The sequence below is a fragment of the Bubalus bubalis genome, chromosome 16 (assembly GCF_019923935.1).
Source record: "Bubalus bubalis isolate 160015118507 breed Murrah chromosome 16, NDDB_SH_1, whole genome shotgun sequence".
NCBI lineage: Eukaryota > Metazoa > Chordata > Mammalia > Artiodactyla > Bovidae > Bubalus > Bubalus bubalis.
This window is the reverse complement of record NC_059172.1, coordinates 8,117,133-8,139,894: the sequence shown is the minus strand read 5'-3', so window position 1 is coordinate 8,139,894 and position 22,762 is coordinate 8,117,133. Positions and strand designations below refer to the sequence as shown.

Sequence of the window (22,762 nt, the reverse complement as noted above, 5' to 3'; positions counted from 1 at the left end):
ATAATAGCAACAATTTTTTAGTATGTACTATATGAGGCAGATACAGGTACTTTATGTACAGACTCTTATTTAATCCTGTAAGAATTAAATTCCACAGATAAAGCACTGAACCGCAAAGAAGATAAATAACTTATCTAAGAGTCACAAAGCTAGTAAGCGAGGTATGTGGTCACCTTAATACTGCCTGGGAGGTAAAAATGTTTTATAATTTTCCTTCCAATAGTCTCTTCTCTACAAAAAGTTTAAGATTGTTTACATGCACTCTTATGCATAAGAAAAGGATTATTCTTAGCCTAAGTAGTGGCTGGCTGTTCCAGAATGGAGCTGTGGTGAAGAGAATCAGGGATACCTTGCTGTCTCCAAGCACTGTGATGATAGGGATTCCTAAGTTCTTCACATGCTGCTTGATGTTGGGGCCCATGGCTACTGCCAACTGCTGGAGGATAGTCAACGTCTGCTGCACCTGCATGGGAAGAGCCAGCACCTTATGTTCAAATCACAGCACGGTGTGTTCAGAGTTTCAGAAGTCTGCTGCTATATGGTCAATGCAGTAAGAAGTTTCTCGCCTACTTAAAACAAACAGCTGGTTATGATACTAATCAGCTTTGAATAATTTTCAGGTGATGGCCTCTCCATTAATCATCATAAAAATGGAGTATCAGAATTTTAGACTAGATTATAATGCTTTATAATTTTTTTTTTTTTAACCACAAGAAGCCATTCAGTTTTATTGATTAGCATGTATGAACATCACACACAGTCAGAATAAAACATTTTACACTCCACTGTGTAACTTTGATTAAAAGACAGATTACAAGCATAAACAATGATATTCATTCCTCTGATATAATGATCTGAGAGTTGTGATTTCTATGATTACAAAATGGAGGCCAATCATTTAAGAAAGAAGACTTACAGTAATTACAGGAATTTTCTGGGAAGGGTTTCCCATACATTTTAGGGTATCAGAGGTTATTTGAAATATGTCAGATATTCATAATTTGTTGATATTATAAAACAGCAAGATTTCAGTGAACTGTCATTATATTAACCTTTAAAAGCATAACTTGATAATTTACATCTTTAGTATGTGGAATTACTTCTTGAACACTTACATCATGGTGACCTACAGGGATGTCTGACATGAATGACAAACACCTCCATTTAGATGTTTACTGTACATGTTGCATTACTGTGCCCTTAATCTTCTAATGGAGAATACATATAAATGATTTCTCCTTAGATAGAAGGTATAATGCTTTATAATTTTAAAGTAAGGTAAAACCTAGTTTAAGAAAAATGTGACATAAAAATCCAAATCTAAAAATTAAACATTAAGCTTGTTTGTATTACAAGCAGTTTTATATACAAATACTTAATAATATCAGAGGTCTTGTGAACAGCAAGTCAGGTTCCTGAAAATTTGATTAATAAACTTGCCATCTTCCAACAAATCCTGAGGCACACTCAGAATGAAAGGAAGCTATTTCTAGTTCAATTAAATAGAGTGATCATTCTCTTTTTCCTTTTTTTACTGGTGAAGGTTACTGAAAAGGAGCCCCTTACAGAGGGGCAGAGGGGAGAGAAAAAGAACAGGCGTATGGTCTTTTTTTCTTAACTGGAGTATAGTTGCTTTATAATGTTGTGTTAGTTCTGCTGTGCAGCAAAGTGAACCAGCTGTATGTTTACACATATCGTCTCTTTTTTGGATTTCCTTCCCATTTAGGTCACCACAGAGCAACGAGTAGAGTTCCCTGTACCATGCAGGAGGTTCTGTTTTAATAAATTGGTTCTATTTATTAAAATAGTTAGTTATATATTTTATACATATATATATATAAAATATACGTCTATATATCAATCTCAATCTCCCAATTCATCCCCCCCCACTTCCTTTTTAGTGTCCACTTTGTTCTCTACATTTGTGTCTCTATTTCGAGGAAAGACATGTTCTACGTACCAAGATTTTATTTGAATCATTGAGTCGACCTTTCAAGGCTGTTGGAAGTTCACCTATGTTTGGCTGGATGAATTTTGCTTCATTGATAATAGCTGCTACTTCATCAAGGCCTTCTTTCCTGATCTTCCAATTCTTGTCACCAATCTTAGACACCAACTCTGAAGTGATTTTATCACTAAAAAAACACAGAAGACAGAATCCTTAATTCCTGATGCCTAAAAGAATGTCACAGAAGTCCCCTTGACTAAGAAGTGGAAGGCACCAGGAAGAAATCAAAGAAATCATTAGCAGTAAACCTGATTTCTGTCCTTGGCAAAAGATCCACAGCATCACTGCCCCCGTCATCTGGTTCATCTCCATCTTCCCCTTCGTCTGTCCCACTTGTGCTGTGTTTAGAAATCCCTCTGGTTGGAGCCGGTGGGTTCTGTCCCTGCATCTACACAGATAAGTCAGTGAGGCTAATAAACTCAATGAAGAATGTGAGAGCAAAGCAGTGAGAGGATGATGCTTGTGTCAAACTCTCATGTTCCCTCATAACACAGTATTCACACGGCACATATTTTAATTAGACTTAGACTTCAATTCTGAGACTATGTGACAAAAGGTATTTTAATACACACCTATTAGAATCTGACTTCTCAACCATAAAGCTGTGTTTTGACTTGTACGTCCAACACAATACAGAGCAGTCAAAATTTAGCAATTTCAACTAGAAAGTTTATTCAAGGAAGGACAAGTTTATTTTTAAAAAATTGTTACATTTAGTGTGCTTTTTGAATATGTAATTTTTTCAAAATGTTTGATATGTCAAAGCTACAAAGGATTCCAAGGGGAAAATGTCCCATCCTGTATTATAGCTATCTTGCTCTCTTCCTCGCAAGGTCATCCATTTCTTTTGAACTCTTCCCAGTGATACTTTATATATATAAATGCAAATACATACATAGTCTTCATTCCAAACGTTTAAAAGTTTAAACTTAACCATATAAACATTCTCAAGTCAACTATGGATTGAATCATCTGTGAAACCTTTACCTTCTCAAATTCTGCATCTATCTGGGATAGGAGGGCAGGCTTCTCATCCTCAAAGAACATTCGCAAAGACGGACCAACGTACAGATACATCACACCAAGCAGAGTGATGGCAGACGTCCTCACAGCCTGGCAGAACAAAGAGAACCTTTCAGATCAGAACAGAGCCACGAAGATGGCTGTTCTGTCCTATATATGCTGCTATGTACTCACTGGGTTTGTTGCAGCAAGAGCTGTCTTCACATTGCTAATGAAAGCTTTCACATTCAGCCTAGAAGAAATGATACTTAGAATTAGAAACAAACAAATGAAAGCCTCAACACACTCACTGGGGTTTTCTAAAGCTAGACTCCAGAACTGGCTTCCTTTAGATACATCCTGAGTTTGACTTACTCTCTTTCTACACTCATCTAAAGCTAGCTTTAAATACTATTGATATGTTAATTTATGCCTAAATCCACAGAATCGTACATCGAACCGCCTTTGTGACATTTCCATTTTTATGTCTAGTAGACGTCCTGCTGCTGCTAAGTCGCTTCAGTCGTGTCTGATTCTGTGCGACCCCATAGACGGCAGCCCACCAGGCTCCTCCATCCCTGGGATTCTCCAGGCAAGAACACTGGAGTGGGTTGCCATTTCCTTCTCCAATGCATGAAAGTGAAAAGTGAAAGTGAAGTCGTGCAGTCGTGTCCAACTCTGTGTGACCCCGTGGACTGCAGCCCACCAGGCTCCTCTGTAAATGGGATTTGCCAGGCAAGAGTACCGGAGTGGGGTGCCATCGCCTTCTCTGAGTAGACGTTCTACATCTGTCAATACCAAACTCCTGACTGTCCACACCCCAGCCCCCAAACCTGTTCTTCTCATCTTCCCTATCTCGGTAAATAAGTTACTTCATCCTTTCAGTTGCTCCCAGCCTTCTTTGAAAATTCCTCAGTCAGCCTTGACTCCTCGCTCTCTCAAGCACAGTATCCTGTTTAGTTTTACTTTCAAAATATATTCTAAGTCATAACACTTCCAAGCCAATATAATTCCTTGACAGAATTATTTCTAATTAGTCTCCCTGCTCCTGTCCTTGATCCCATCTATTCTGACTGTAGTCTAAACAACCCTGTTAATCTTCTGCTCAGAACCCTCGAATGGTTTCCAATTTATTCAAAACTTTGAGGCTCTACAGGACCTGCCCCCTGTTCTTCTTTGAGCTTTCTCTCCTACCACTCCCATCTCCCTCACTCAGTCCGCTACCGCTGCATTCTGAAGAATTACCAGACTGTTACCATCAGCCCCTCATGTCCTCAAGGTATGTCTCACAGGTGTTATTTCAGAAAGGATTTCTGTCTTACAGAAAATAAGACTACACTAAACCCTCCAAGGTGTTACCACTAACCCCCTATCTGGCTTTATTTTTACTCCATTGTTCTTATACTTCCTGATGTATTTTTTATTGTTTACTGTCATCTCCCCTTACTCAAATAAGCTCCATGAAAACAGGAATTTAATCTTGACCATACTGTATTCCTGAGGGTCTGGAACAAATGACTAGAATATCACAGGTACTCAATATGTAGTTGTTGAATAAATGACAGGTCACAGATGAATTAAAAAGAGGAAAATATTCACACGGCTTTTATGTCATTCATGCCAAAAGGTCGTTTTTACATCAACGACTCTACAGTTATGAAGGGATTATAATAATATCCTCAACTACAGGAGGACACCACAGATACTGACATAACAAACAATTCTTTGCCTGAATAACACTTAAATGATACGTTCTAGGGAATTCCCTGGTGGTCCAGTGGTTAGAACTTGGTACTCTCACTGCCAAGGGCTTGGGTTCAATCCCCGATCAGGGAACTAAGATCTTGCAAGTCACGTGGCATGGTCAAAAACACATCATGTCTAGAGTATTGTGTCTTTGTTTGGTGGAACTGAGAACACTGCAAGCAGCCTATTGAGAACATGTGAAAAGCATCCGGGGACAGAGAAAGGCAGCACAGAACAGCAGTTCGAGTCTTTCCTCAGCCAGAATGCCTGGGTTCACATTTCGGCCTTTGCCGCAGCAGCATCAGCAGCAACTGTGACTTGGGCAGATCACTGTCTTTGCCCTAGTTTCTTCATCTATAAAAGGAAGAGAGCATACCTCACATGGTTTTTATGATGATTAAATCAAATGAATTATTATTTGACAGTGCCTGGCATAAAGTAAGCTGTATAAAATTTTGTTAAATAAAACACTGTAGTCCCTCCTTATCTGGGAGGGATGCATTCCAAGACCCCCCTGTGGATATCTGAAGGTATGGATAGTACTATATAGAGTATTTTTTCCCCTATACATTTGTACCTATGATAAAGTTTAATTTATAAATTAGTTTACAATTTATAAATTTATAAACAGTAAGAGGTAAATAATAATTATAGAATGATTATAATAATACACTGTAATACAAATTATGGCAATGTGGTCTTTCTCCTTAATCCATTTTTTCAACTCTACTAGAAATGTGGCAGCAGCTGCTCCACTGGTAAGTGCAGCCACTTCAGTAATTATTATATTTTCAGTCCAAACCTGTTTCTGAATCCGTCTAACCATTCTTACTTGCAGTGAATGGCTTGGTGTCACTTGTTTCGTGGCATTCCTTACTGAAGTCCTCACATCGACTCCATGCTTTTGGGTGGAACACATACCCATCAATGACATTTTCTGCTCATGCCTTGCGTCCACAAATTTAATGCCTTTTCTATCTTAACTAAGCAGTTACAATGCTTGCGGTTTGAGGTGTGAAATTTCTTTTTCCTTTACAATTTATTGATAGAAGATTTGCTCTTACTGTAGATCTTAGCAACCTTAGCACATTATTTTCCTCTTTCCTTACTGAGTTAAGAACTTACCCTTTGTCATGTAAAGGAAGCACTCTGCACCTTCTCTTTAGCATTTCCAAATAGCCAGCATCTCTGTTCTTGCCCTTTGGGACCATTACTAAGTAAAATAAGGGTTACCTGGACAGGAGCACTGCAACACCACAGAGGTGAGCTGATAACTGAGAGAGCACCTCAGTGACTAACGGGGGAACCCACTGGACAAAGGCATGAATCATACCCCGAGCAGGACAGAGTGAGATTTCATCATGCGACTCACAATGGCCCACAATTTAAAACTTATGAATTGTTTATTTCTGAAACTTTCCATTTAGTATTTTTTGACTGTTGTTGACTGCAGGTAACAAACTGTGGAAGGAGAAACCAGACAAGGGGAGACTACTGTAAACCGATGTGTTCAAACAAGCAAATAACTTTGGGAAAGAGTGGGTTAAACAAGCATCTGTGGGACTTCCCTTGGGGTCCAGAGGTTGAAATCCACCGTGCAGTGCGGAGGAGAGGGATTCAATCCCTGGTCGGGGATCTGGGATCCCACGTGCCGCAGAGCAACTAGGCCTGCACACTGCAGCTGTTGAGCCTGTGGGCTCTGGAGTCCATGTGCCGCGACGAAAGATCCTGTGTGCTGCAACTAAGGCCCGATGCAGCCAAATAAATTAATAAAAGTAAAGAAACAAGCGCCTTTATTGCAGGACTTCTAAGAGCGTTTAATTATCCAAAGTGCACTACAGATTTCTAAACAAATGTGATTTTATATAGTAATTTTCAAATGTATTTAACTACAAATCCTTGGAACTGGCTTTTCTGTGGATCAATCATAAATACTGAAGAAAAATAACTTAGAGAACCCTAATGTTAGTGGATATCAAAATGCAGGAGAACAAGCCAATACAGGCTTTTTAGGAACAAAGGTAGTTTTGTTTTATATAATTTAGACAATCGTGCTCTGGCTTCTCAGAAATAAGCAGAGATAGCTACAACAAATATAATCACCAGTTAAGAGAGTGGCAAAACAAGTACTTGATTTCTTTCTGACTTACCCAGAAAAACCAAATTCTTTTATTGCATTTGATAGCCAGTTCAGAGTTTCTGATTGATTCTTGGGATTCTTCTGTGAGAACGCCATTGACATAACCTGGAACAGAAAAACAAACATACGAAGAAACAAACAGATCTGAGTTTTCTCTCATATTTCTTGTAGAACTACGGCTTGACATTAAGGTAGAAGTGGATTGAGCATGCCTTTTCTGATGCTAAAGCAATACCTCAGAAATGTTTCACTTGAGAAAATAAGGTAAGTGGCAGTAGTATTAAAAGCATTCTGACAGTACTGTAAATCAACTCTACTTCAATAAGAAATTAAAAAAGAATTCTGGACAGTTTACAACTTTTCATTGGTGGTCTCTTATAATGTCATAAGAGAAAACTACTCTCATTCTTAATAGAATATTCTTGACTAAGACAATTTTAATTATCATACAACAGTTATTACTAAAGGTAAAAATTAAAATGCAGTATCAGAGTGGTTTTACTTGAGAAGAAAAGAACTAAAGTTTAACTAATAACCTTAAATTAAAACTGGGGGAAAAAGTGGGGAAACCTAAAGAAAGAGCACTCCGTCACTAACCTGTTCAGCTGTCCACGGCAACACACACGCTTCAGCTATTGCTGTCATAGCTTCTTTTGCATTGTTCCCACATTTCACATCTCCAATCTTGTCTACAAGTCCATCCAAGACAATCTGTGCTGAAGTTTTGGAAAAATTTCCCTTCTGGGCAATCAAAGCAACTATGTGAAGCTTCATTTGCATCACCTGAACAAGGGTAAGTATCAGGAAATTATAAGTAAGCCAAAGACATCTTTCTTCTGCAGGCTTTCTTCTGCAGAACACAAAGTTCTCACTTTGGCAGTTCCTCGAGAAGTTAAACACAGAGTTATCATAAGCCTTAGCAATTCTGCTTCTAGGTATGTACATGTGTTCACATGAAAACCTGTACATGAATATTCACAGCAGCATTAGTTCCAACAGCTCCAAAGCAGAAACAATGCAAATGCCCATCAACTTATGAATGGGTAAATAAAATGTTGTATATCCACACAAGGAATACTGTTTAGCAATAAGAGACTATAGAGTTAATACATGCTGCAATACAGATGAACCTTGAAAACATTATGCTAAGGAAAAGTCAGACACAAAAAGTCACATCATCCCATTTATGAAATGTCCAGGAGAAGTGATACACAGAAAAAGTAGATTAATAGTTGCCAGGGACTGGGGGTGGAGACTTGGGGAGGAATAGTGAGTGGCTGCTGATAGGTATGGGGTTTTTTTTGGGGGGTGATGAAAATATTCTAAAATTATATCATGGTAGGAGCTGCAGAGCTATGTGAATAGACTAAAAACAGCTCCACTGTACCCTCTAAAAGAGTGCTATATGCTCAGGAAGTAATTATAAAAATAAAATAAAATAAAATAAAATTGCCTCTTATTATGGATCTAACACCCAGAGGGCTATCAGCTCAAGTCAGGTGTGCTTCCTTCAACTATGTGAGAAGCTGCATTGGGAAAATTTTAAGAGTGGTGGTGTGAGGGGAAGAAGGCAGCAAAGGAACTGCTTGGCATGGGAAACCTTGGAGCACTGGACGGCACAGATGAGGTGCTCTATAACGCAGTGCTAAGAACAGTGTGCTAGGGAACTAAGGATCCTGAATGGAGAACAAGAGGTGGCAGCACAGAAGTAAAGAGGAGACTAGCAGGGACCCAAAAATAAACCTGATACATTTCAAACTTTCATTTACCACCTAGAGGAGGAGAAAACTCTTCTCATTCTCCTTCATGTATCACTTTCCTGTATCTCCCTTTACACCTACTTTTTAAGACTAGAAAACGGCACTGCTCAACTTCATCTCTAGTATCAGTTAATGAGTTAAACTGATTATGCAGTCATTTTTTATCAGCAATTTAAAGATTACATTTACTTTTTATCCAAAGAAATAAGAAAGCTATCTCATTGTTTTGCCTCTCTAGATGAGAGTAGAGGGCTTCTAGGACTAAATAATGAGGAAAACGCATATATATGAATTAGCAAACAATAAGTATTTGTGTGTATATATACACAAATACTTATTTATACACACACACACACACACTCCTAATATACGAAGTTATAGTTAATCAAAATGCATACATTCTATCATTTATTTAAAATTAGATGACACGGTGTCTGAATGACTTAAATCATTACCAAACTATACCTGTCTAATACTCCATAGGATGATGTAATGAAAATTACTTCAATAAAAGACATTAAATCTCTAATTTAAAAATACCTGAAAATTAGTTTCTTTCCATCCAGGTTTCTTGGCCAGCATCCTCACTAATGCCTGGCAAGGCATTTCAGTTCGGTCCATCAGTTCAACAGCCTTGAAGTAACACAAGATAGTAAGAGAATTAAAGGATTAATAATGAGTTCCAAGGGAAGAGCATATCCAAAATCAAGGAAGTGTTTACCTCTAAAGGAGGGAGGGGAATGGAAATGAGGTGGGTCATAGAGAGAGCTTATTTACTTTCTGTTATAATGCTTTGTTTCTTGAGGTGGATGTTTGGCATATGGTTGTTAATAGTGATGCCACTGAAACCCTTTTCCCCCCCCCCATTTCAGGAATTCACAAAGTTTGCCCCATGGAAAGTAACGTTAACAGTTTCAATTTGCGTAGTGTATGGCAGAAACTGTTTATATATATTTTGACTTATTTGATTTTCCTAAAAACAGAGCATAGTAGAGTAGATTAGACGTGTATAAATACAGGTTTCAAAGAAGCACAAATTCAGGTCTAAATCTGAGTGGTGGATGCAGGACTGGAAGCCAGGTCTCCTGGCTGAAGTCTTAGGATTCTTTCAGTTTCTCCACACCCCTCCTCATCAGAACCAAAGAGTGTGTGCCAAAATGAACTATTGTGCTCCTGTCCAACACAGATTTTTTTTTAAAGAAGCTTATCATACCAAGTAATAATGTCTAGTCTTCTAAGAATCATGACAACAAAAAGGGAAACACAGAAAATCGATGAGGGGTGGTTTAAGTGAAGAGACCTGTTTGACAAGTAGGTTTAATACCATATAATATTAAAATTCATGTAAGTCTTATAATTCAGAACAAACCTAATTTTCTTGAGTAAGCACTAAGTTATGAACTGACAGAAGCCACAGAAAGCAGATGTTGAAAGATAAACCCAACACAGCTAAAAAGCAAACAAAAACCCTGCCTCATCTTTAGTTAACATCTATCAAACATGCTCACTGGTTATAAAACACAGCAATTAGGGCTAGTCCTTCACCAACCAATTCATCACTTCTCTATAATGTAATTTTCTTTCACATTCAACTCATCCTCGTGTGCCCACCTTCTGGAACTCTTCCATACAGGCCAGCCTTTCCTTCCAGTTACTGCTGTCGAGAAGCTGTATACAGGTAGCAGGAAGGACAGCTGAAGCTTTTTCTTCACATACTTCAATCTGTAAGATACAAAACATTAACATTAATAATTGCTTAAGGAAACAGAAGAAAAGAATGTAGAATACTCCAACTAAAACCACAAGGACACTCCCATAGGTGTGCTTTAGTATCTGAGGATTCTATTACACCACTATAAAGGGGAAGTTTGTCCAAGGCATGATTTCAGTAAGTTAAAAAGGTATCAATTAACCATATGTTATAGAGCTCAGCAAAGAAAGAACTTGAATCTCCTCGAAGGCATTGACTTTGTGCTGTCCCGACTATGAGGCATGCTGTTTAAGACTGACCGAGAGCTCAGGCTCCACTATTTCTTTAGTCTCTACTGCTTTCTTGCTCTTGGTTCCAGTGCCTCCTGTGCCTCCTTGAGCAGCTGGTTTCCCCTTCTTCAGTGGCCCGCCAGGCTACAAGTGAACAGAAAAACATTAAACCAGGTAAGGATTCAGAATAGTGATTCTTAGACATTCTTAGACAAATCGGATTAAAATGAGGGATCACTCAACCAACAACAAAAAAAAACCATATATTTTTTTTGCCCACAGAATTTAGCAATTTCAAGGGTAGAATGACTTCCTGAAGATCATTCATGGGGAAATCTATAGAAGCTGTATTAAGAACCTCAAATTCTAAATGAGCTAATTGAGACTAATGAAATACAAATGATGAACTGGTTTTATACTATATGTATTTACAGATTAATTTGAGAATTAATGTTTGGTGCCTAAAATGCCTCTAGATCTTTCCTACACTAGTAAAGGACAGTTCCTGAATTATAATATTTACTCAGTATTTGACCACAAGGAACTCCAGTAACATGAGATTATATTATTATTCACTGTAGAACTATCTGCTTTGTGAAGGAAAAGAGGTGTTATGCCAATTTCAGTGAGTGTTCTAGTTAAGTTGAAGATGGCTATCTCACTGAATTTTTTTTATTGTTTTATAAAAGTTTTCCAGATGACTTGCTTGGGTTTCCCAAGAATATACTCATATAATCTATAAAAATATTTAATCATGTCAAAGTTCCATCCATTTCTTTATGGTTAACAGTTTTTATCAAGAAGACATACTGAAGTTTATTATGTTCCTTTTCAATGTCTGAAATTAGATTTCTTTTGATCTATAAAGTCAGTGATTTTTCTAATATTAATATCAAACTATACTTGCAATCCTGGAATAAACTTCAGTTGGTCATACTTTTTATTGTACCCACTGGATTCTATCCACTAATACTCTATTTAAATATCTTGATTTAAGTTTATTGCACCCCAGTTTTGAACAGTCGCAAGAAAATAGCAGTTTATAATAAGGTACACCGTCATGGGCAGTAACGTGAATATGCCAACACACATCACTCCTCTACCTATTTTGGGTATCCGTTAAGCAACGCCTAAAGGTTAAGAAATGCCTAAACCTAAAAAGAAAAAGATAAAATGACAAAGGACCAAATTAGTCTTGAACATGCAGACCTGTTCTGAAACCACTGTTATCTTGAACATACTCTGAGCTTTTAAGTGGGGTAATGAGCAAAACTAAGATGCTGGTTTTTAATAAAAGAAAACCTCTAACACTTGCCAGTTCACATTAGCAGTAACTGTGCTGATTCAGAGTAACTACCCCATAAAGAGACATTTATTTGTTTTCTAACTGTAAAAATAGAAATTTTTACACTCTGATTTATTACAACACCTTTTCTGGATCTTTTCCCATAATAGTACTCTGTTTAGAGAGGTAACTCAGTTAACAAATCTTCTACTTTCTTTTTTTAAAACACATATACGTTTATTGGCTTAGTAGATTTATTGGCTGATATTGTCCTACTTATTTTTCAAAAGAACAAAAGCAGGTCCTCCCTACCCCATCCACAGCTTATTTTGGGGGGAAGGAAAAGAATCCCTTATAAGAGAAAGCCAGCTAACATGGTAATGTTCAGCAAGATAAGAAAAGGTCTTGAGGTGTGGTGCCCAGGTCACTGTCCAGAAAGGCAGGAGTTGGTGAGAAAGGAGAAAACAGCTGTCAACTCCCTGTACTAGAGTACTGTAGAGACAGCATAACATGAAAGAGAGCACACAGGCTCTGTAGCTAGAGATACCTGGGTTCAAATCCCAGTTCTGCAACTCTGGACATTCAACAAATATGTGCAGAATTCCTGTTGTATGCCAGAACCTCTTCTGTGCACAAGGGGTCACCCGTAACAAGCTCTCTCCCCTTGAAGGCTTGTAGTACAGTGTGGAGAGACAGAGTAAACAAATAGGTGAGCTGTAAGAGCACGTGCAGGACACGTAACCTTGCTGAGCCCTAGTTTGCTTTTCTGGAAAAATAGGGATCACAAAACACTTATCTCAAGGGTTATTATGACAATTAAATGAGATTAAGTAGGTAAAATGCTTCACAAAGTGAGGTTCACTAAATATTAGTTCTTTTCTCCTAATTCCAGGCTGGGGTTCAGGGCAGGAAAGAGAATCAAACTTCTAGCATTTGCAGCAGATAACTTTATGCTTAAGAGAATCCAGTCCAGGAAAAGTGTTCACTGTAAGAAAGTCATATTTGCCCTTGAGCATTTCCCGCCTTCTACACTACAAGGTGAAGGTGCGGTGGGGGAGGCCCTGACAGAATGGAAACTTGGTGCAACAACTCTGAAGCATTATTAGCAAAATGACCAAGGTGACGTTATTAATGTTAAGTGGCCAGTCACACTATCTCATCATTTAATGATACTTTCTGATGCCTTAAAATATACTTCCATATCTTCATTATCATTTTTATCTCTATACAGGTTTCAAATAACCAAATGTACTACTGGAATATTCTGTCTTCATTGATATATGCTCTGCTGTATTCTGAATGTTGTAATGAGTTCATCTCTCAAATAAAATCATACTGAAGAATGACTATGAACCTGAGATCCAGACCCTACCATACTAAATTCTAGTTTTTAAGCCCCATTTTCCAAGTCATTAATTAACCTTCGCAGCAGGTGCCTTTTTCAAAGGTCCTGGTTTGGGTGCTGAAGCGTCCTTTGTGTCCTTATCTCCTGCAGCCCCTGAAGCAGCCGCCCTTCCGGGCACAGGCTTGAAATCCTTCTTGTCAGCTGCAAGTCCAGCTTTCTTACCATGTACCAGCTCTACTTTTTCTGAACATTCTTTGATCTGGAAAACGAAATTGAGATAGACATTATTGAGCCCAACTTTGAAACACAATCACCACATTACTAAGTTATTTTTAAACCACAACTACATGAGAATTCAGAGAGAAAAGCTTCCTTTTCAACAAAGATAAACTATCCATATTTTCTGGGCAGTAGATATTATATTTCTATGCAAAGAAAAATTTACGAAGTTTATAATGATCACATTTTTGTAGAAAACAAGTTTACGATTAGTGAGGGAAACGGGGGGAGACAATTTGGGAGACTGGGATTGACACATATACATTACTATATAAAAACAGGTAACTAATAAGAACCTACTGTAGAGCACAGAGAACTCTACTCAATACTCTAATAATCTATATAGGAAAGAATCTAATAATATATATAGGAAAGAGTGGATATATGAATAACTGATTTACTTTACTGTACAGCAGAAACTCATACAACTCTGTAAATCAACTATACTCCAATACAAAATTTAACACAAACAATAATCACACTTTTGGTGGTAGACATTCATATTTAGAAAGGCAATTTTCCAGATATTAGAAATGAAATTAACTTAAGACATCATTTTTACTTCTTCTAAAGATTGGTCCAATTTTATTTTTTATAATTTGAAAATATTTCTACTAATCAAGAAACTCTGATCAAAAGGACACCAGTAGACAAACCTAGAATGCACAGAGATAGGACTGTTATCCAATTTCATTACAATCCATTATTAACCTACCTTATCAAGCTTGAGTTTGTCTACATCAGCTAAGAATGGGTTTACTGCTTTCTCACCAACCACCTTCAAAGCAGTACCTAAAGCTTCAAATGCAGCATCTCTGACTTCAGGAGCAGAATCATTGATGTGCTATAGTCCGGAAGTAAGCAGAATGATCTTAATACAAGGTACTTCAGGTATTACTGATTCTACTTCAGACTGAGGGCTGTCAGATAAAGAATTTGCTTTTTACAATTCATAGAAACTAAGCTTAGCTTTCTTTTTGCCAGTTAACAGTTACTCTTCCTCTCACCCTCTATCCAAAATGCCTCACAAGCAGAAGATCTTCAATGACTCTAAACTGGATGCCTGTGCTTGACCAGATTCAGCTTAACAGCTGATATCAGTATATGGGACACATAAATAAAATTTTTAGTAGTTAGTGGAATTATAAATTTATGCTTTTCTTCAAGAATGGGAACACAAATGGTACAAGACTTTGGATTCAATTTCGAAAGCTACAAAGGGTCTGCTCCTCAAAAGACAATAATCTACAGTCACATAGTCAGTGCATACAATTAGTAGAGAAAAAAAATCTTGCCTAGGTATAAAACAATCCCCCAATTTCAAAGAGAATCTATACCTTCAGCAGAGCAGCACAAAAGGGCTTTAGTAAGCTCTTTGGCAGGGTAGAAGCAGTGCAGTGGCGGAAGCTTCTTGCAATAAATAGAGATGTCTGTTGCTTGATGGTTGGATTTTTATTATCCATTACTGCTAAAACATCCTCACTGATGTTCTGTAGTGTGGTCTTTAGAAAGAAAATGTGGTCAATAAGCTTTTTTCAATTGTAAAGAGCAATCAAAGTATCACACTGACAAACTTTACTTGAGACAAAACCACAAACTCAACTTACAGTAAGGAAGATTGCATCAATTGCCTCCTGCAGGGCTTGTACCACTTGAGGCTTCTTCTCTTTGAATTTCTCCAAAATGGTTGGTACAACCTTTACAAGTGAACAGTTGAAATATATTCGGGAAAAAAAATGACATGCTAATTAATACATGCTACATCATGAACGAACTTTGAAAACATGATGCTAGAAAAAGATGTTAGTCATAAAGGAGCACACCACACGTGTATTATTTCATCTATGCAAAACATCAAATCCACAGAGGCAGAAAGTATACTAGTGGCCGCCAAGGTCTAGAGGGAGGGGATAATGGGGAGTGACTGCTCACGGATATAGAGTTTCTTTTTTGGGGTGGTGAAAATGTTCTGGAATTAGTGGTTATGGTAATACACCCTTATCGATATACTAAAACCACTGAATTATATACTTTGAGAGGGTGAGTTTTATAGTATATAAGTTATATCTTAATAAAACTTAATAAAACAATGTCTGGATCTACCAAAATAAACAAAAAAAAGTAAACATCTAAGATGGATTAAAAAATCACTTCCTTTCTTAAAGGGCACAAGAATCTTATGCTGGAACAATCTTATGCCTGTACCATTACAGCAATGCTTCTCAAACTTTTGTTTTTGCATTTGTACCTTACATGCAACCTTACAATCATTTTTTATCAGTAATAACTCTTACTGGACAAAATGATTCTCAACTAAGTGGATTTAGGGTAGGGGAACAGGTATAGTGTATAATTCTTCCTCCTCACTCAAGACTCTGGTAGACCTCACTTGGACTGAGATGTCTCCTGCCCCTTTACTACACTAAAGAAAAAAGAAACAGTACCAGAAATTATAGCAAGTTTTATCAGAATAATATTTCCTATTCAAGTACTAAGTTTAGATCAGTAAATCTGAGAATTTTTATAATGCTTATTTTGTCTTATAAATTATCACTAATTCATTAAACATTTAGTGACTCCCAAGAACATGTATGGAGAAGGCAATGGCACCCCACTCCAATACTCTTGCCTGGAAAATCCCATGGATGGAGGAGCCTGGTGCGCTGCAGTCCATAAGAGTCGGACACGACTGAAGCGACTTAGCAGCAGCAGCAGCAAGAACATGTATTGAATATATGTAGCCAGGCACTGTGCTAGCAGGCAAATTAAGGTTATTTTTTAAGATCTAAAACAATATATAGCAAAACTCAATGGCACCTCCTGCCACCCAATTTTTTAAAAAAAATTTCACAGAAGTGATACAGATCAGAAGAAATATAGTTTCCATGGAAAATATAAAACTCTTTATTTGTTTTTACTGTTTCATAACATTATTTAAGTTTCATGTGTACCACATGATAATTTGACTTATACATACACTACGGCATGCTCACCACCAAAAATCTAGTTTTAATTTGTTACCATACAATTGATTATGGCATTTGATAGTTTTTTTTTTTCCTTTGTTTTATGGACAAAATCCCATGATCACACTAAGCTATCATTTAGATTTGTTTGGGGAAGGGTGCTTTTATAGTTGAGACTGAACCCACCCCCTGCCTGTCCCATCCATCACCTGAGACGTCACTTCCACTGTGTGCACGTTAGTTAGAGAGCAGGGTGTTGGGCTACAGTATTCGTTTAACCTCCCTAAGAACTGTGCAAGGTATCTGTCCTGAAAGCTGCGAATTTATGGTCTTGCAGACTTACATTATATACAGATAATGATTAACTGGGAATAAAAGAATGAGAAGTGTGACGCAAAGCAGCAAACTGAATGCTTCACCAGTGGCAACCCAGAACTGTCCCCTCACCCTGCGTCTTGTAGGGAGGCAGGGAGTTTATTGGTCTTGTGTTTTAAAAGCTGGAACTCAATCACGCCATATTTCCCGCTGCTGCTGAAACAACCCATAGAAGACACGCCACCTATGTGCATTGTCATGTATCTTAATGTTAGTCCTTGGCTTTACATGACATAAAATAAGTTGGTGGTTTTGTTTTAGTGTGGTAGAGATTTTTTGTTGTTGTTTTTTAGTTTTGCTTTTACAAATGGTAGAGTCTGCCTGCACTGCGGGAGACTCGGGTTCGATCCCTAGGTCAGGAAGATCTACTGGAGAAGACAATGGCAACCCACTCCAGTATTGTTGCCTGGAAAATCCCATGGACAGAGGAGCCTGGCAGGCTACAGTCATGACTTCACTTTTTATCCATTTTGCCTTTCACCGATCAAAAAAATCAAGATATTTTAATAGCTGTAAAGCTAAAGTTCACTTTTACATATATTGCTAAAAGATTGTTTATAAATAACGAAAATAAAGCTGAACCACACTAACATGCTTGATATCAAACATAGTATATAATTTTAAGGGGGGACAAATATCCCAAACTATAAAGCACGAGAGATAGTCTTTTTGCTGCACGCAAAAATCAGAAAGCCAGATCAGAATTCAAACTAGAGGGCTAGATAATCATCTATAACTAACTATAAAATCAGTAAATTAAAATGTATTTTAAGAATTGTTTTCCAGCTGAAAAATTATTTCTAATACAAAAGTATAAAATATTCTAAGCAACACAAAACTGACCAAAAGCTAATCAATACATTTGATAGCACACACACACACACACACACACAGACACTATGTAATAAGTAATGAATGCTATAAAATACTGAATATAATTTTACTCCAATTTGTGATTTACATGTCTAAGGGTTGTACAGACCCTTATTTTTATTTCCCTGGTAACAAGCTAGTCATGATTTATTTTTATTTGGTAGTGTCTTGTTTTTTTTAGTTAAGTTCTCCGAAATTATTTTTAATGCTATGAGTAAGCAAGCTCCAAATACCATAACTAAGTGAGGTTAGATGTTTGCTTCACAATATAAACTGACACATGACTAGAGACTGTTAGGAGACTCTCAAGTCGATCTAGGGAATCAAATGATCAAGTGGCTAGCAAGTTAAACCCTAAAGTTCAGTACAGTCAATTTACAGGAAACATAAGATTTAGAGATCAACTGACAGAAGCCAGAACTAAAGAAAACATCCCAAACTTGAGTGCTTCCAAATTTATATTCAACAAATGTCTCTAGTCAAGAGTTTCTTATAATAAACTGATATATCACCAACAGTGCAACCTACATAAAATATCTCAAGTATGTGAAAGTGAAAGTCGCTCAGTCGTGTTCGACTCTTTGCAACCCCATGGACTATACACAGTCCATGGAATTCTCCTGGCCAGAATACTGGAGTGGGTAGCCTTTCTCTTCTTCAGGGGATCTTCCCAACTCAGGAATCAAACCCAGGTCTCTCACACTGCAGGCAGATTCTTTACCAGCTGAGTCATCAGGGAACCCCACCTCAAGTATATAAGTAAACTATTATTTTTTAAAATAGAAAAACACTATACATTTTATACATTAATCTCATTTCTGGTTTTATACTGCCTTTCCTATTCTCATTTTTACTCTGTTCTGGTTATCACAAGTTATATTTCATCCTGTTATACTGTACATTGTATTTTAAGAGCAAAACAGGATATTAGTAAGTAAATGAATAAGCGAATCAACTCAATTAAGTCCTTTAGGTCAAGTGCCTGATTTTCTACATAAAGCTAGTAAATTTAGTTACAACTGACATCTTTATTGTAAAATAAATGTTTTAATGAGCTATGCTTAGTACTAATAAAACTTATGCCAAAAGCTGTCTTAAAGCATAAAGCAAATTAGCCATCCATTCTTGATAAAACTGTTAATCTATATCGAAAAAGGAGTGTTACTTACGTGTCCTGCGTATTGTCCAAATTTCTTTCTTAGCCCAACAGCCAGGCCAGTAAGACATTTTGCTGCCAAAGCTACTAACATGACATTGGTGTCCTTTCCAACAACCTACAAAGGGTGGAAAAAAAGGAAAACAAAGGAGTCACAGTCCCAAAGAGTAAAAATTTACTCTTAAAAGAACTCTGAAAGCTATTATGTAATGGGCAGCCAACTCTGTTCTGTACAAGAGGAAAGATTCTTCTTTGACAATATAAAATTTGGGAGCTTCTCTTCCTTATGTCTAGTCCCCTACCTTAAAGCTCTACCAACAAAATATACGTACAACCACATCAAATCTCTAACTCCCCACTGGTGGTAGTCTGGGCTGTCAGCACCGCACAACTGTGCAGGCAACTCTCATACTGGCAGCAAAGCTGGAGGCCTCTTGACTGCTTTGGGGAAGGGAAAGTCAAGACAGTATCTCTGCAAGACAGCACGGAGCACCAGCTCTAACATTTATACCCAAGAAGCACCAGTACAAGTGCTGTTGGTACTTTCAAGAAGCTGAGGAGATGTAAACTATTATTTATAGGACGGATAACAACAAGGTCCTACTGTATAGCAGGACCTCTATATTCAGTGTCCTGTGATAAACCATAATGGAAAAGAATGTTTTTTTTAAAAAAAAAAAAAGGAAATGGATGAGGATTCTAAATTGCAAATACCTCTGCAACCATTCCTGAGGGGGCTTACGGCCTTGCAGCTGCCGTTTTAGTTCCCTAGTGACCATCTGGCTTGTATTCAGTCTCTCTCATCAGAGTGTCCTCCAGCAGCGTTAATACTACCACCCTCCTACAGCATACCCTACAAAACCCAGAACTTAGCAAAACTCATAGGTAGTAGCTGCATTTGTATCAACTTAGCAAGACAGTGACTACTACTGCCTCAGTTTCTTTCTGCTAGGATTTTACTGTGGTTTACTGTTCAAGCCAGCTGATGCTAAAAAGATGCTTTACTTTTAAGTGCCCCCAAATCTTAGCTTTTTCATGCTTTCCCCAGGTGGAAGAAATACTTTCATTCTATTTTGGATTTTATCCCTAAGATCTGGTATTTCATGAGCAGAACATTTCATTCCAGATTCCCTGAATTAAAGAACCCCTAATGCACAGCATTATGCATAGCAAGACAGTCCTATATATATACATTCCCTACCGAGGAGTAAGGATTAAAAGACCAACATTTATTAAAAACAAATTAGATGCTATAATTTTATAGGTGCTTTATAATCTTTATAGGTGCTTTATAATCTTTATTCAATTTTTACTCTATAAAACAAGTACTATTATTATCTCAATTTTGTGGATTTCAAAAATTAAATAGAGATTAATACGTTCAAGATCACAGAGTTAGCAAATGGTAGTGCTGTGATTCAAACTCAGTCTGCTTTGACCCCAAAGTTTTTGCTATCTTTACTAAAGCACATTCTCCTTCTAAACTCACGGCAAATTTATTTTCCTCATGAGAAGATGAGACCAGGGTCCTAATAAATGTTTTGTTAAATCTATAATTAAGTCTAGGTATTAAAATTCTATTCATTTTTGTATTGAACATATTGGCATTTGTGTCTGGCTTATTTTTCTTTACTAAAACATCTCTCAGGTATTATTTACATGCTAGATTTTGTATTTAGCATCTTAACATATATTCTAGAAAAGGTTATCAAAAACACGCTAGACCCCATTGCAAGAGATACTACTTCCATGAATTTGGGATGGGATTTGGACATCAGTATTTTAATACATTCAAAGGTGCTTTTGTTATACTGGCCTAGTTAAAGGACATCATTCAATCGAATTCTTAAGAGACTATCTAACATTACCATAAGAGCAGTAGCCAATGGAAACTGAATCTTAGACACTGATGACCCCTAATGCAAAGTTTTGAAAAGGACCTTGTGAACCTATTACAGTTCAGGATATAGCAAAAGACTGAGTGCATTTATTGGTAAGTGATGAACCAGGCATACAGTACAATATTTGCCTATTAACACTCATTCTCACCCATCCCAGTTTGACTAAACAAGTGGTTCTTAACTGGGAAACAGGAATGGGGAAAATGGAAAAGTGTTTATTTTTAAGAAAAACAGTGTACACGGAGGGACTCCATTTCAGGGTTGAAGAAAAAGTCAGTAATTCTGTTTGAGATCAGGGAAAGAAAAGTTATAGCTCACAATGTTAATTTAATCTAAATAATGGGAACTACTCTATAATTAAAATTGCTGTCACTTCTACTTAATTGATTTTAAGTAATAATCAATTACTACTTATCTTTAACTAGTAATGTGACCCACTAAATAGTAATCAAAACAAAAACACTGTTGACAGACAATACAAACAGGGCCACGGTCACCAGAAGCCTACACGCTACAACAAAGCGTGGCCCCTGCCACCCTGACTAAAGGAGCCCATGTGCAGCAATGGGGATCCAGTTCAGCCAAAAATAAATAACAAATTTTTAAAAAATTTTTAAAAGAAATTATTTCAGGAATACTGTGAGAATTTCAAAATGAGTAGCTTTTTACTACTTGTATTTAAGGAAAAAAACTGGGAAACTGGTAAGATTACTTGATAAAGACAAGAGAGAAGACACTATGGAGGGAAGATGGATGGGTCCACAAAGACCAATTAAGTCAACATAACATGGATCTGGGGCTGGACACGGGGCGGGGGCGTGGGGAGGGAAGGATAAGAGTGGGATTAGCAGATGCAAACTAGCATATGGAAGGTCAATAAACAATAAGGTGCTACTGTACTGAACAGGGAACTATATTCAATTTCTTGGGATAAACTATAATGGAAAAAATATTAAAAAAATACATATATATAACTGAATCACTCTGCTGTACAATAGAAATTAACACAACACTATAAATCAACTATATAATAAAACAAAAACAATATGAAGTTTGTCTATAAGTAACTAAAATAGAAAATACAAAAACAAAAATATCATGTTTCATGTTAATTTATATTGACATTAATTTTTCATGGTTTTAAATATTTTAGCCACAAAATTAAGTTTCTTTTTACTGGTTTGTAGCCTCTGATTGACTGCCCCAACTCCACCATGTGAAGAGGGAAAGACGTGCCTCCTGCTACCATAAGATCTCACACAGATCCACTGTTTATGTCTATCCAGATATAAAAATCCATGACCTTCTCTGTATAGAACACAGTGAGAGTTTATATTCACAGTCACAAAACCAATGGAAATCACAGAACAGTTTTCATCTGAAAAGCTAATATCCTAAGAAAATGCATGTAGAGAACATCAATTATTAACATTCCTGATTCCAATGAACATTCCTGATCATTACATGAGGAAAAACAAAAGCTTTTATTTGAGGCATTGAGAATTCAGTGCAATATATCATGTTTCCATAAGATTCCTGATTTTAAAAATTATATGCTAGAACTTACAGAGAATCTGAAGCTCTCTTCAAGGTCACCAGAATCCCTCTTACTGCCTTCTACCCTTCCTCTCTCTTCCTAGGCTCCAGGTTGGTGAATCTTTTCCCTAGGGCCATTCCCTTTTAACAACAGTCAGTCCTTTGTAACTGCAGATTCCGGAGGCCAACAGTACTCATTGCACTATGCCCTTTTATACAAGGAACTTGAGCAGATTTTAGTGTAGATGGGAGCTCCTGGAACCAACCCTCTGCCCACCTTTTCCCCCAACCTGGGGCTATCAAGAGATGACTGTAGTCTTGCCTGGGTCTGTGGCTCTTCAAGATAGATGACAGAGGAACAATGATTTTGACAAATTATATCCCTGTCTCCAAATCCTACTTGGAGGAAA

The 22,762-nt window shown here is 37.2% G+C and overlaps 1 protein-coding gene and 1 non-coding gene across 5 annotated transcripts in view; one reads left to right on the top strand and one right to left on the bottom strand.

The window, feature by feature from the left end:
• The window catches only part of CKAP5 (cytoskeleton associated protein 5), a 103,042-nt gene that overhangs the window by 30,793 nt on the left and 49,487 nt on the right, over nucleotides 1-22,762 (bottom strand). For all 4 annotated transcript variants that reach the window (XM_025266108.2, XM_025266106.2, XM_025266107.2 and 1 more), the window contains exons 9-23: nucleotides 18,929-19,033; nucleotides 15,153-15,242; nucleotides 14,883-15,047; nucleotides 14,261-14,389; nucleotides 13,343-13,525; nucleotides 10,667-10,780; nucleotides 10,268-10,378; nucleotides 9,197-9,289; nucleotides 7,494-7,679; nucleotides 6,907-7,001; nucleotides 3,206-3,263; nucleotides 2,996-3,121; nucleotides 2,257-2,396; nucleotides 1,961-2,135; nucleotides 350-463 (exon numbers count right to left, since the gene is read on the bottom strand). In XM_025266108.2, the coding sequence (XP_025121893.2) occupies nucleotides 350-463; nucleotides 1,961-2,135; nucleotides 2,257-2,396; nucleotides 2,996-3,121; nucleotides 3,206-3,263; nucleotides 6,907-7,001; nucleotides 7,494-7,679; nucleotides 9,197-9,289; nucleotides 10,268-10,378; nucleotides 10,667-10,780; nucleotides 13,343-13,525; nucleotides 14,261-14,389; nucleotides 14,883-15,047; nucleotides 15,153-15,242; nucleotides 18,929-19,033 (1,884 nt within the window). The remainder of the gene's footprint in view (nucleotides 1-349; nucleotides 464-1,960; nucleotides 2,136-2,256; nucleotides 2,397-2,995; nucleotides 3,122-3,205; nucleotides 3,264-6,906; nucleotides 7,002-7,493; nucleotides 7,680-9,196; nucleotides 9,290-10,267; nucleotides 10,379-10,666; nucleotides 10,781-13,342; nucleotides 13,526-14,260; nucleotides 14,390-14,882; nucleotides 15,048-15,152; nucleotides 15,243-18,928; nucleotides 19,034-22,762) is intronic.
• On the top strand, nucleotides 4,774-4,846 carry TRNAE-CUC. The gene has a single exon. It is a non-coding gene; the product is annotated as a tRNA-Glu (tRNA).